Source organism: Scomber scombrus, chromosome 20 (genome assembly GCF_963691925.1).
Source record: "Scomber scombrus chromosome 20, fScoSco1.1, whole genome shotgun sequence".
Taxonomy (NCBI): Eukaryota; Metazoa; Chordata; class Actinopteri; order Scombriformes; family Scombridae; genus Scomber; species Scomber scombrus.
In genome coordinates this window covers 1,035,337-1,050,343 of record NC_084989.1, presented here as the reverse complement: position 1 = coordinate 1,050,343, position 15,007 = coordinate 1,035,337, and the positions used below count along the sequence as shown (strand labels likewise).

The 15,007-nt window shown below is 39.8% G+C and overlaps 1 protein-coding gene across 1 annotated transcript; it reads left to right on the top strand.

Annotated features, from left to right (window-relative positions):
* The first annotated feature begins 7,347 nt into the window (after positions 1-7,347).
* Positions 7,348-8,539, top strand: LOC134002376 (zinc finger protein PLAG1-like). Its single transcript, XM_062441716.1, has one exon. It carries the CDS (start codon positions 7,352-7,354, stop codon positions 8,537-8,539), a length of 1,188 nt encoding a protein of 395 aa, XP_062297700.1. The 5' UTR covers positions 7,348-7,351.
* Positions 8,540-15,007: the final 6,468 nt, after the last annotated feature.

Genomic DNA, 15,007 nt, shown 5'->3' with positions numbered 1-15,007 from the left:
TTTGAATTTGTTTTAACTTTCACTTTTACTTCATTGAAAATAATTGTCTAGACTGAACCATATAATTTGTCAGTTTATTTATGAGTGTATTTATCAGCTAAAGTTCAGGTAAATCTCAGGGAACTCACTAAAGATACAATACTTATAATTATTTAGTTTTATTCAAATTGAATAAAACACAGAAAGCTTGGATTTCTTATTAAGACAACATTTGAAATAGAGAATAGTCATTTATGTGATGAACTGGGTTATATCTAAATGAACATTATTCATACAAGTAGAAATATAAATTCCTAGTTTCTGAAGGTTTCATTTTTAGTTCTTTTTTTCTAAAGATTATACAACTTTTTCTTACTGATAGTAAATGTAATAGTTCTTCTACATTTTAAGCACTCATAAATCATAATTATTGAAATAATAGTTAGCTATTATGTGTGCAGTTATTTACAGTGATTGATGAACTTCTGGTAGAATTCTATGAATCACTACAGATGTTTGATTGATTCTTTTAGCAGTTCTCAGGCTTTCAAGTTACAGACAGCTGTTCTGTTCCACTTGAACTTTTAAGATCATTTTTGTTTATACTAAGAGACACACATGTTTTTCCACCAATGAAACAGAATGAGAAGGAGTGATGTGCTATCTTTTTTCATTTCTTAAAATGGTTTAGCTTCAGGCTGCATTGACTACATTTACTAGTTCAAAATGTGTCCAAGAATAGATGAATGTGCATGTTAGTATATCAGATTGACAGCAGCTGATAGACAGCTGATCTGTTAGTGCTGTGTTCAATCACTGTATGAAGACACATGTGATCTATTTATCTGCTGGTACTGCACAGTTTCATCTAAATAGCTTCTGCTTATGGAAACATTTCTTTTAAATGTTGATTGCTTTAAGAAAAGAGCTACAAATCCACAGACATGTGTTTGAAATGAAAGCTAAAATCCTTCTAATTTATTGGGCTACAACTAATGATTATTTTCAGCATCAGTTAATCTGTTGATTATTTTCTCAATGAATGGATTAGTTGTTTGGTTTATAAAATGTCAGAAAATGTTTAAAAATATCTAATCATATGTCAAATATATATATACATATCTCCCTTGTAAGTGGCTTTGGATAAAAGCGTCTGCTAAATGACTAAAATGTAAATGTAAATGTAAAAAATAACCTAAGCATATTAAGTTTACTGTCATAAACAAAGCAGAAAATATTACATTACTATACATTCAAGAAGAGTTGGTGATTCATTTAATTGTTGGCAACTAATTGATTAATCAACTGATCGTTGCAGTTCTACTCATTTCTTTTTATTTATATATAATCTTTCCAGACATCAGCCAACAGGGGGCTTAAGACTGAAAATGTAAGAAGGCTATGCTGTTCTCAGTCAGACTGGAGCAGCAGAGGAGCTGATGTGTGAAAAACCGTAATATATAAGAGAGGTGCATGGAAGTAGTTTTGGCTACATGGCTGTTACAGAGTCTGCATTTTAAAATGAAAAAAGCAACTGGAGTGGTCAGTGATGTATCTCCATGTTTGACACACCTGCTGCTGGTGCATTGAAGGAACTGCACAGTGATCAATACAAGTGAATGAGAATGAAAAATGATGAGACGTTCACTTACATTAGAAAGCTTTAAGAACTGGATGAAAATGAAGGATGAGTTTAAGTTGACTTTAATGGAGACAGCATTTGCTCATGTTGGTGTTCTTTCACTGTAGTTTTAGTGTTCTTAGTGTCTATAGTATAACCCTGTATTATTACATGTACCAGTATATGTCTGCATGTATAAAAGTTAGTATCTGTCTATGACATTCCAATACAGCACCTTATCATAGCAGTACAGTTTTATAATAGATTGTATTGTATTTAGTTAAGCATCCTTTTCTTTTCCTCTCTGTCTCTCAGTCACTGCTCATCATTTTCTCCAGCAAATCTTCTAAATGCTTTTTTTTTTCTATCTTTCCAGCACCATATGTTTCCATTCATTTCCACACAGTGAAATTCAGCTTGCAGAGACATAAAGTAAATTAAAGTCATCCATCACTGTGGATCTGATGGGTTCATCACAGCAGACTATTGTAAGCAGTGCTGTGACATGTTGGTACTTTCCTGACTCACAAATGCATATGTTCTGTCTCTTTGGTATTTTGGAGCCCAGTGTATCACGCAAAGTAGAGAGGATGATGTTACCATAATCTCCTTCAGTTGTTTAAGTCCTTACAGCTGTCTGAAGGCAACAGATTTGTTTCTGTATGCAGCAGCTCTTATAGATATCATTTGATTTGATTTTTTCATGTGAATCAAAAAAAGAACCAGTCAAACATATCAGGCTGTCCCCTCTGAGGAGCTCACAGTTCAGCTCGTCACAAAATGAAATGTTGATTTGTAACTTGATATTGGAAATCAACATTTGATGTGTGATACATTGACATATAAACTTGGTTTCTGGACAGTTCACATAAAAAAAAAATATACAGACGGATGACAACTTAAAGGAAAAACCAACATAAAGTAAAGTGTTGGGCCGCCATGTACCACCAGAACAGCTCCTTGGTATTGATTCTACAGTCTCAGTCTTCCAAAAGATACTCCCTCATTTAGTGTTTTAATGATGGTGGTGCAGAGCGCTGTCTAACACATTCATTCAAAACTCCACAAGTGTTCAGTTGGGTTGAGATGTGGTTACAGTTTAGACCATAGCATATGATTCCCATCATTTTCATCCTCATCAAACCATTCAGGACCCCTCATGCTCTATGGATGGAGGCATTATCATCCTGGCAGAGACCATTCCCATCAGGATAGAAATGTTTCATTATAGGATAAAGATGATGTATTCATTTGCTGTGACTCTTCCCTGTAAGAGGACAAGTGGACCCAAACCATGCCAGCAAAATGCCCCCCACAGTGTAGAGCTACCCGATCCCCAAACATTCAGACCTGTGACACTTTTTCCTTTTTAATCTGTCACCCGTCTGGGTTTCATAATAGAAAAATCCAAAATTTCATATGTGCTGTATGTGTTGCTGCCATGCATGAAAACTGTAACTGCATGAATACAAACTAACAGTGTCCTGGATAAGCATGTTTTTGATGCTTCCCAGTCATCCAGATCAGAGGCAGATGCAGAGATACAAAGTAAAGTTCAGGACTGTTTAACTGTTGAGGACATTTTGCAATCGTCTCATCCAGCGGCTCCTTTCCACTGGTCCAGTATAGTAACCTAGTAACCACACTAGCCCCTCAAGATTCTACTTATATGCTTCTCATTTTTAACAGCAAATATTGTTTAAAGTGTTTTATCAACACAATGAGAAACATTTTTATTGAAAGCATCTGCCAAGTTGCAAAATGTTGATACAGAACATATTTGCAAAATCTTTGCTGACAGCATATTTAATTTTCTTCCAATATCTGCATCTAGCTGCTAAAATATGATTTCTGTTTTTATGGTTCCGCTTAGTCAACTCTCTTGACTTTGTTTAGGGGAGGGAATGATGGTGGTCTTTGTTAAAAATATCCACACAGGCTGTATTAACTTTCTCAATATTGAACCAGAACCAGCATCTGTGTGTTCTAGTAGTCGTAAACACTGTGGGATGCTGGTTGTGAACCAGGATCTTGCTGTCTGTAAACTCATCCATCCTCACATCCTCACTGTGATCTCTGTTCAGAACATCAGCAAACTGCAACTAAAAATAATGAAGGTAGCTGAAAAACACACAAAAAACGCACAAAAGATGCCATCTATATTAGGTATTGCCTGATAGAGATTTTAAATATGGAGCATTTTATAGATGTTCAAGTGACACTAGGGGGATACTTCACATGTCAGTGTTGATGTGAAATGATGATCATTTATGAGCATCTAAAAGTTAAAATTGCTGCTCACTCTAGAATATAATAGAACTTTATTGTCCACCATAGTGGAACATTGTCTTTGGCTCACCAATAACAGACACACAGCAGACAGACATTACATAAGATCCATAGAATCCATAAACTCATTCCTAAAATACATACAATAAATACAAATATAAGAAAACTGACAGACGGACAAATGGCGGTGGGCACAGGGTCAGCAGCAGACCACACCCCTGGAGATAGCGATGGAGTAAACCACCATAGAGTAAAGCAGCAAGACATTCTGCTACATACATTCAGGAGTAGTGAACAAGACAGTGATTTTTGACACAGTCATAGTGGATTGGAGTTTTGCTGAACTCTACAGACAGCAGTGGACAGTAAAGACATGAACCAGGATGTTGTGTTTCATGGTCAACACCTTCACCTGTAGGTCCCATCAGAGCCCCAGTCACAGATGCACCATCCTGTGTTGACTGGCATTGTAGTCTCACGTAGATGTCCTCCGTCAATCCATCACTTCAGACTAGCTGTCTTCTCTCTGTATAGAAACATTTCCATTTTCAAACATTCATTGTCCTCTGGATGCAGGATGTCTCTTTGTTGGGACCTGCAGTTGTTGATCTATGTATTGTGACAATAGCAACTCCCTCGTAATTTCAGTGACTGTCACATGACATGGAGGTGGGAAGGACCCACACTCAGACTGACAACGATGAAACCATTTGGAGGAGTGACAAAATATCTCTAAGACTAAAAGAAGAAGAGAGCATGCTTTGACCACTGGTACGGTCTGTTAAGTCCACTGATGACCCATATTTTAGACTCTGTAGTCATTTAAAGTATAATTGTGAGATTCATTTGAAATAGGAATGCAAATAATGTACCTGCAACAACAAAGCAGAGCAAAACAACAACAAAAAACCTTTACAGAAATGTAAGTTTCTTTTGTGGTTAATCCCAAGTGTCTGTGCTGGCCATGACTGCTGGGTGTGGTGTGTCCATGCTGATGTGGGTGTGTTCTGAATATTCTGACTACTCTCCCTGTTAGAGGACACACAGATGCACAGTCCATATTAAAACTGAAGATATATGAAATTGAGGTATAAACATAGTTGGAAAAAATGATTTTAGGGCACTCAAATAATGAATTTAGGCATGTTGGATAAACAATTTGGTGGTAGGCCCCTGTTGACTCTTCATCCCCACTCATACTTATCACTCCAGCTCTGTATTGTATACACTGATCAGCCAAAACATTAAAACCACTGACAGGCAAAGTGAACACTCAGTTCTTGAAGTTGATGTGTTTGAAGAAGGAAAAATGGACAAGTGTAAGACTCTGAAGGGCCAAACTGTGATGGTTAGATGACTGGGTCAGAGCATCTCCAAAACGACAGGTCTTGTGGGGTCTTCGCAGTATGCAGTGGTCAGCACAAGGAAGGACAACCAATGAGCCTGGGACAGAGTTCCAGATGTTGTTACAGATACCCAGAGAACTAACAGTATGCACTACTTCTTTGTGTGAATAACACTACCTGATCTCAGCTGACCAAACGCAACTGTATTATGGACCATGTGAGAACAATATAAACTAAAATGATAAAGATCTTAAAGACATCTAGAGGTGAGGTTCCAGATTGCAGCCCCTCACCCTTTCCTTTAAAGTATGTAGGAGAACCTAGACAGATAGATAAATAAGGAGTTTTTAACCATAAATCATTTAAAGAGATTTCAAATACAGAGCTGGAATTGTGCAGAATATGTTCTTTAAATGTTTCATTGCTCAGCTCATGGAGTGCAAGTGTCCTGTCAGGTTTCTGTCAGCAACTGAAGATCAGTATTAGTTGGTCTGGAAGCTGATCTCAGTTCTGAATGTAAGTTTGTCAGATAAACGTCTGTTAAAATGTGATGAAGCTGACTCAGAGGGACAACCACAGCTCACACTGCTGGATTAGCATATGCTGATCTCTCTGCCAGCACATTCTGCCATAAACCTAGAGGCCAGTGTCTTACATAAAGTGGGTCTACTTGCTCTGGCAGTATCTCTCCATCTCTCTATAGCTTATCAAGCCAGTAGAGTGATGAAGGCTGCTATATCTTGTTTAGTTTTGGGCAGGTGCAGTTCTTGTTGCCAGAGATGACAGTTGATGGATTTGACTCAGTGGGACATAAAACATGTAAAACAACAAGTCAAGGTTTGAAAGACTACAGACCAGCATGTTTGTTTTATTTTGTTAGGAACATTAATATCATGTAAAGGTCCACTTACAATGCACAGATGAAGACTCTTGAAGATGCAGTTTAAAGATCCAGGAAAGGCTAGTATGTGGACATTAAAGATGGTTTTAAATGTGTATAAAACACTCTACTTTAAATCATTTAACAATAATTTCTGATCACAAAAAAAGTTCAATTATCTCATTCAAATCCTTAAAATGACTAAAAACCATGTACTCCTCTCCCTCATCAACAATTCATGAAAATGTATGAAAATGCTAATATATATTTTATTTCAAAAGTCAAGATGTCTCCTCCTTCACTGTGAATATCATGTTCATTGTATGTACAGTGGGGGCTTCACATGTCCTGTAAGTTGAATACAGGACCACCATTGGCTCCAAACTAGTTGTGATGTCACAAATCCTGCTTGTAGACCCGCCCCTTCAAATCTTCTGTTCAGAGAGTGAAAACAAAGTGTGTACACATCATTCTGCAAAGTGAAGCTCAAACATTTGACTGTAGGAGCAAAAAAAAGCACACGTTTGTAGGTGTTGGGGAACTTTAAGATGATTCTGTTCTATTATTGTTCTTGATTTATTTAGATTCAGGTGTCAGTGTCTCTTAACAACCATAAACTGAACTACTCACAGTCATCTTTTTTTCTCTCTCTGTTTCTCTCTCTCAGGCCCCTGAGTCCGGGCAGTGTTGAGCACATAAAACTGGATAGAGCGATTGCATCAGTACTAGTCGGGCACTGTGCCCCTGTCCATGTAACTGGTCTGCCCTAGGGTGCCATGGCCACGGGAACCCAGGGCCACCGTGACCACGTCCTGGAGAAAGCCAAGCCCGCACCACCCACGGGGAGGCGCAGGAGAGCAGAGGGGAAGCAGAAGAAGAATTTCCCCTGCCAGGAGTGCCAGAAAGCTTTCAACAGTCTGGAAAAGTTGAAGGTGCACTCATACTCTCACACAGGAGAAAGACCCTACCGCTGCTCCCACCCCGACTGCACCAAGGCTTTCGTCTCCAAATACAAGCTGCTACGGTACAGACAAGCAGCAGTGTATAGCAGGCTGCAGCATGTTGCTTTTCTCTTTACACATTTGATAACATAGTGCTCGGTAGTAATCACAGTTTGTGTTGATGAATTCTAGTTTTCAGGTTGTTGTGTGTAAGTGTAATATAAAGCATGCCTACTTAAAACATGATTGCAACAATTCTGAGTGCTCATAGAATGTGTCTGTGTTCCGAAGGCATATGGCAACTCACTCGCCAGAAAAAAACCACAAGTGTTCATACTGTGAGAAAATGTTCCACCGCAAGGATCACTTAAAGAATCACCTACACACTCATGACCCGTACAAGGAGGCGTTTGCTTGTCAGGAGTGTGGCAAGAGCTATAACACCAAGCTGGGCTTCAAGCGCCACCTCGCCCTCCATGCCGCCAACAGTGGAGACCTCACCTGCCAAGTGTGCCTGCAGCCGTTCCCCAGCACCGGGGTGCTTCTGGAACACCTCAAGACACATGCTGGCAAGTCCTCTGGCGGGACCAAAGAGAAAAAGCATCGCTGTGAGCATTGTGAGCGGCGATTTTACACCCGTAAAGACGTGAGGCGCCACATGGTGGTGCACACGGGACGCAAGGACTTCCTTTGTCAGTACTGTGCCCAGCGGTTTGGTAGGAAGGACCACCTGACACGTCACGTGAAGAAGAGCCACGCCCGGGAGCTGCTGAGGGTAAAAACTGAGCCAGCTGATCTGCTTGAGCCCGTCGTCTATGACTTGGCATCTGGGGGCATCAAGGGCGAGCTCCAGGGCATGCTGACACCAAGGCCACACCAGCTCAACATGTACACAGGCCCCGTTCTGGACACAGAGCCCTTCCCCAGCCCTGCACACCCCTTCTCTTTAAAGTACCCGCTGGGCTCCAACTTTACCTCATACACCGTCTCCTCACAGGAGCGGGAGCAGAACCTAAAGGGAGAACTGGAGACCTACCTGATGGAGCTGCAGAACAGCATGCCCTCCTCATCCTCTGCAGCCCAAGAACCCCGACTCCCCACCTCCAAACTTGAGTTGGAGTCTCATGTAGGAGTGCTGGAAGAAGCAAACGAGGAGGCGTCCTTGTCCAAAATTTCCACATCAGTGGTAGCAGCCTCGGCGGGAGGCGACTCGCTGGCCTCATCTTCCTCTCTGATGGACTTCTCACAGCTTTTCAACTTCCTGCCGCTGAACGGGCCGCCATACAACCAAGCGGGGGGGAGTGGGGGTCAGGGTGTTGGCTATCCACCCAACGAAGAGTCTACACCTCTTGTCCAGCTGCCTCCCCAGCCCCCCGAAGGCCCAGAGGTTGCAGAGAGTCCACTTCAAGGGCTCCCCTCCTCCTTCATATCCAACCTGAGCACACCCACCACACTGCCCCGCTTCCATCAGGCTTTTCAGTGATCCAGTATGTACTGCGCTTGGCACACATACACTCCAACACGCACTTACTGACACACATGTCCACAACAGCCTCAACAACAACACATTAGCACCTCTGTCCTTTCACTATGACAACATGATGATCAGCACTGACAGCAGCAATACACACACACACACACACACGCACACACACACACACACACACACACACACACATACACATACACACACACACACACACACACACACACACACTAAGTGTTAGTTTCTAGCACTTTGCTATTTGTATAACCTCTCATGTCCTCTAATTACCAGACAAAATGACTTTTCCTACAGGCTTCAGTGTACATTACAGTGCGTGTTTAATTGCAGCACAATCAGTAGCCTTACAGCCCAGGATGAGCACAGCTTGTGTTCACAATGCAGCAAAAATGAGAATTTGAGCATTGCACCTCACACCTCAGTACAGGCAAGTCACCAAGAAAAGAAAATAAAAAACTCACCACACACACAATAATGGAGCAACAGCAGTTTTTCTACAGTAATGTGAACAGAGCTAATGATGACAGCCAGAGCTGTGTCCGTTTCTACATGAATTTGTCTTTTGGGATTTGAAGTTTTAGATGAATTCTAACAGTAATGAGATTGCAGTGACATTTCCTTTTCGTTCCTTTTCTTAACCCCTGTGCTCTAGAATAGACTGACCTTAGTATGCAGGTTTTGCTATGTATATTGTTTTTTTGTATAGCACTTAGAATTTTTGTAACACCATCTTGCATCACAGTTGACATTTATTTGATGTCCGTTATTTGTGGTCGAAACTTAAAAGAACAATCTGTAGTTTTGAGATGTTTTAGCCCATTTACAACAATTGAATACGGCATGAACTATAAATGACTGCTGACCATTCTCCAAAGCTTACCAGATTCTTTAATGATTTTATTTCCACAAGGCAGCTATTGTTTTTCATTCATTGTTAATACATGGAAATCAACTTACTTGAGTCAGTTAATCTACTACAGAGATCATGTCTGCTGTATTTTTGTCAATGACGTCACTGTGTGAGCTTACAGCTGCAGTACAGTGCAGCACAGTAACGTCAGCTCGTCAGCAGTAAGAGCAGAACTGATGTTTATTGTGCTTGATTACACAACCTGGTTTCAAGTCTCTGCAAGTTTATTTCCACTATGCAGTGAGATGATTGGAAAGCAGTAGCTTCCTAGAAAGTATAAAACTCACAACATGTTATAAATGAAAGCTCGATTTTATAAGATTAGTAGTAAATAGGCTAAAACGTGCAAAAACAGTGATGTGGTTCTTTTGAATCGATACACAAATTAGAAGTTAATCCAAATGATTATAAACAAGGTATTGAGTAGGAACTGCTGAGCAACAGTATTATAGTTATTATAGTTACATTTCATTCTGATTGGTAGACTTTCTGCTCGTTTGATCTTCACTCTCCAACAGTTGACATAAAAGTCTTTTATGGAGCTTCTTAGTTTCCCATAACCAACGTCTACCAAACACAGACAGAGCTGAAGCATTACTGCAGACTGTTCAGGTAGCTGAAATACGTCCATCTCTATAATGTCATCAGTTTTCACAACACAGAGAATTTCCAACTCTTAACACTGTCTCCACCCCGCACACACACACACACACACACACACACACACACACACACACACAGCATCCCCAGTTTGGAGAGTTAAGATCAGGCATGTATCTGGGTCAACAGGCAGCAGTTTCCACAAAGAAAACTGACAAATGATGCTCTTAACCATGACACACAAACACACATAGCTGTTCACTGTTTCTGTGCCACAGGCATATCCAGTTGGAAAGGATCATATCAAACACCCTGTTGGTGTTGTTGTAGGAGTGAGTACCACAGAGCTACAGCACACACAAGTTAAACCAGGCTCAGTGAGACACCGCTGATGGTTTTGAACATTGCTACTGACCTGTTCCGCTTTCCCTTTGTCCGTGTTTTATTTCTCCAAGGTTAAATGAAAAAATGCATCATCATACACATGAAGTACGTCCTCCACTGTGTTACTTCCCTGTCTTCACTCTTCACCTGTGTATTTACATTTAAACTTCTAAGAAGTGTAGTGCCAAAACATATGAGAGAGCCTCTGCTACGCAGGCTGGTTGTGGATGATTGACTTCATGTTTTAGGCTGTAGAGTCACACTGACTTGTGAAGTAGCAGCAGGATGAGAAAGCAAGTTATAACCTTTAAGTGTTTCTATATGCTATGGTACCATAGTTTTTATGTATCATAAAAGATCACTGCACAGGCTGGTGTGCAAAAATAAACCATATCAATGCAAATTAGAGACTGTGTGAAAATGAGGCCTGCTTTTTAAAAAAGCAGCCTCCACAGAGTTATTCATATTTTCATTTGACCTTCCCCTTGACTTAGAAAAAACTGTCACGTCCTCCCTCAGTCTCAAAAATAATAAAGCATTAAGAATTTAAGATGATGTCCCCACTTTAAACATGACATATTGTAAGAAAAGTGCAATCAATCTCAATGTGCACCTCCAATATGTACATATTAGAAAGTTATGGCAAAGATAACAAAATGATGCATTGTGCTCAGTAGTATTCCAGACACAATCTTTGAACTCACTTAGATCTAGAATATAAATATTAAATATGCAGGTTTTGTTCTTTCTCATCCAATGTGGAACTCCTCAATAGTAAATGAAGTCATTTTAATGTGATGGGGAACTGCCATATTTTACTGCTATTTTGGTCATTGTTGCCAAAAGAATGGAGTGTGAAACAAATATTCAGACTGTTAATAGCACATGGTTTATGAGACTGCCACATCTCTGTAGTCATTCCATGTTTAAAGCCTGAAAAGCCTGTCAGTCGTTTGACAGTGAGGCTCCTGCTGCAGGTCCTCTGAACCATAGGCAGGAACAATGCAAACGCCCCAAGGTCCTTCACAGTTCAGCATCAGTTCACCAGTTAGATGGTGAAAATAAATGTGCACAGCCACGTGTTCTGACTTCCTCTGGCAGGGCTCCATTTTGTGTTTAGATTTAAGAGGAAGTCACCCCGTAAAAGAGAAAACACATGTTGGTCATATAAGCTTTGACTATAAGCTTTTTCACATGAACTCTTTGAAAGCTAAAAACCCGACAGTTAACAACAGAGCAGAGAAACTATGCTATCACACTGTTTACACTTTTATTGAAATACAGAATTAGGACAAAGGGAACACTTTTATTTCCACTTTCATGCAACTCCATGCAGAGATTTAATGTAATTGACCTCGCAGCCCCCAATCCTCAAGTTATATGTAACATTTTTCTATGAATTGCAGTCATGTGGCTTCGTATTTTATTTCAGTAACTCCCACAACTTTCCCAGAGTTGAAAGTCAAGTTTTGGGGTTAAAGTTTCAGAGTAACAGAACAATGTGTTTCACCTCTGAGTGATCAGCATCACTGATGAGCGTGCTCAGATGTTATGGTGCTCTGACCCTGCAGTACACCTCTGTGTCACTGCAGCAGTGTGACAAGTTAAACCACTGGAGGTCAGCAACAATAACAGCCATTAAATATTAGCATCTCACAGTATGGAGAATGCTTCTTCCAACAATATGATGAGTAGTTCAGACCATATATATCTTAGTTACCTACAAATGTTATGTTGCTTGCATGGCTTTTTAAAAAAATCAAGTATGTCAAAAGCTAGAATAGATATTACAGTCAAATCCTCAGTGTGTCTTTACTGCACTCTAAAGTGATGGAAACTCATAATTCCTAGATTGCAGCCATACTTACTAACCACAGACGTCACAGTGTTCATCCTCAAGCTTCACTGAAAGGTTGTTAGCACCATATAAGACATTATTTGAATGAAATCACATAAATCATAATGTAAGGTTATTTAAACTACACATCATTGTAATAAAATTGGTCAAACATGCCAAATTAACATCAGCATCCGTGAGCGTTAATATGTCACATACAAGTACATTCTATTTCCCAAGAAAATGAAATCCCTGTAAGCCCTGTGAGCTGAAAATGTGGGCAGGAACAATTAACGTTGTCCCTTCCTTCCTGTAGTGGTCCTGTGCTTTACTTTAACCTGTAAGAGCTGTGAATGTGGAGCAGGGCAGTGCTGGAAGAGAGAAGAGATGCACATGATAAACTCCCCTGGACTAAAAGTGAAATCCTTTAGGCCAAAGTATGGTAGATGAATAGCATTACATCCTACTTGTTGAAACTTATATGGACTGTGTAGAAATGAAGTGAAATCAGTGCAGATGAAGTGTATAGATTGTTTAATGTGGTGGAAGAAGGTTTCAGCATGCCCTGAGGCTCAGACTAGACCTTTTTAAAGGGTCACTTCTCTCAAATCACAAACACATATTTTCTCATTCATTCTGCAGGTTGTATCTAATCATGCAGATACTGTGCTGGTGTCTCTGGTAGTTGTGCTTCACCTCTGCAGGATAGAGGTGAATGGAATTAGTTTTGTGCTGCTCAAACCACTGAAAAATGAGCTGTGATGATCCATAATCACAGTGAGGTCTGTGGATCACCCTCAATGACAGAGACATCGTAAATGGAAAAACTCATCATTGATCACATTTTCAAATGAAGTTGAATTTATGTATTGTTTGAGCTCACTGATCATAATCCCATTCATCTCCATTATATCACAGTGGAAGCAGAGAGACACATCTCAGTATGTGGACATATAAAACCTCAACTGTATGTGTGTCTGTATGGATAGATGCCACTGAAGGGAACACAGAACATATGTTTGTTTTTACTCCTTTTAATTCCACAAAACATCAAATTGAGTTGAATTTTATTATTGGTTATCTTTTTATCCTTCACTTTTTTAATCTTTGAGATGGTGTTTTCTGTCAATCAGGGCTTCCACCCTCCACCAACAAATGTCTACCTGACATTGTACACAGAAGCGAATGATAGCTTCTTCAGGATAGTTTAGATATGAAGCTCCACCCAGCATAGTGTTAACTGCACATGAAACAGAGGTGGACTTTTGGACACGAGTGGTGAATAGAATCAGTGAGCAGATTGACAGGCAGTAACAGCAGTTCCACTCTTCCACCTCGCCTTCTGTCAACATGATGTCACATACAGTACAGCGACGGCAGCACAAACAATATCATATCTTTAAATCATACGTCGTAAGCAGAAGTGATATCATACTTTAACTCATCAGCTTATTGTTGTGATTCCAAAAAAATAATATGGAAAATATATAAGGGCTTTTCAGAAATGGCACAAATACAATTCCCACAGGTTAAGCATTACATTAACATCCACTAACACCACCTGTCACTACAAACCTCTAAATTCTACTAAAGAATCCAACGTTTTCACAGATAGATGTCATGCTGGAGATTAGAGTATTTCACTCAGTGTACATGGTCAAGCAGATAGAGAATATGTATTAAATGGATCTTTTATGAGGAAGATTAAGGTGTTAAATAACTGTTCAGAGAATCAGAGAGTAGACTACAGTTAGCTCTGATGCATTGCTTTGACATGTTAGTAACAGCCATCACCTGTGTTGTACATTCAGATTTTTCCTTTTGCATTCTGTAATTACTCCAGCTGCTTAGTATGTCTGATGTTAGTCTAAATCCAGCTATGTGTTTTTTTTTTGTTTGTTTGTTTGTTTTTTAGCTGTTACTAGATAGACTAGTGACTGTAGTAGCCTTTCTCTTACAGTTACCATTATGCTAGCAGTCACTACCCAACAAAGCAGGGCTGGGTATTGGACTCAGTACTCACAGTATTGAAAACTGTCAAGTACTGACAGCTGCCATCAAATGTCTGATCAGATTCATGTTGTTCACTTATTCTGTGATCACATACATCATGATTTAAATCAAATCATTGCCAAATTTACACTTTAAGTTTTCTATGGCTACTTGTGTTTCAGATTTCGTATATATGACTGAAGTTTCATACTTAGTCAAGTCACATGATGACTACTAAACAAACTCTCAAAATCTCTTTTATTTGGTACCAAACTGACAGACTTGACGTTTTGAATCAGTACTGTACTCAGCCCTAAAACCAACTGAGGAACACAGAGAATAAGTGTGGCACAGACATGTTGTCTTCAGTAGACATTGGACTGCACGCTATACGGCAAAAATGTGAACTTTACAGCCTGCAAAAAAAAATGACGTCCAACTTTGACTCTTCCATGTAGTCACCAACAGTTAACAGATGGTGCATCTTTGCTCCATGAGCTCAATGAGATGCCTGACGCATAAATAACCCTATAGTGTTCTCATTTACCTCACATACTCATCTTGTTTTTGTACTCGGAGATTCAAAAAATGATGACGAACTAGAAGTGTTAAGTCGCCCTGTTGCCTCCTCTTTCCTTCCTGAATGACAGGATTTGGTTAGACATGAATGGAGATGATATTTTACTGGGTTGTGTGAAATGTAGAGTTGAATGTGTAATGTTTC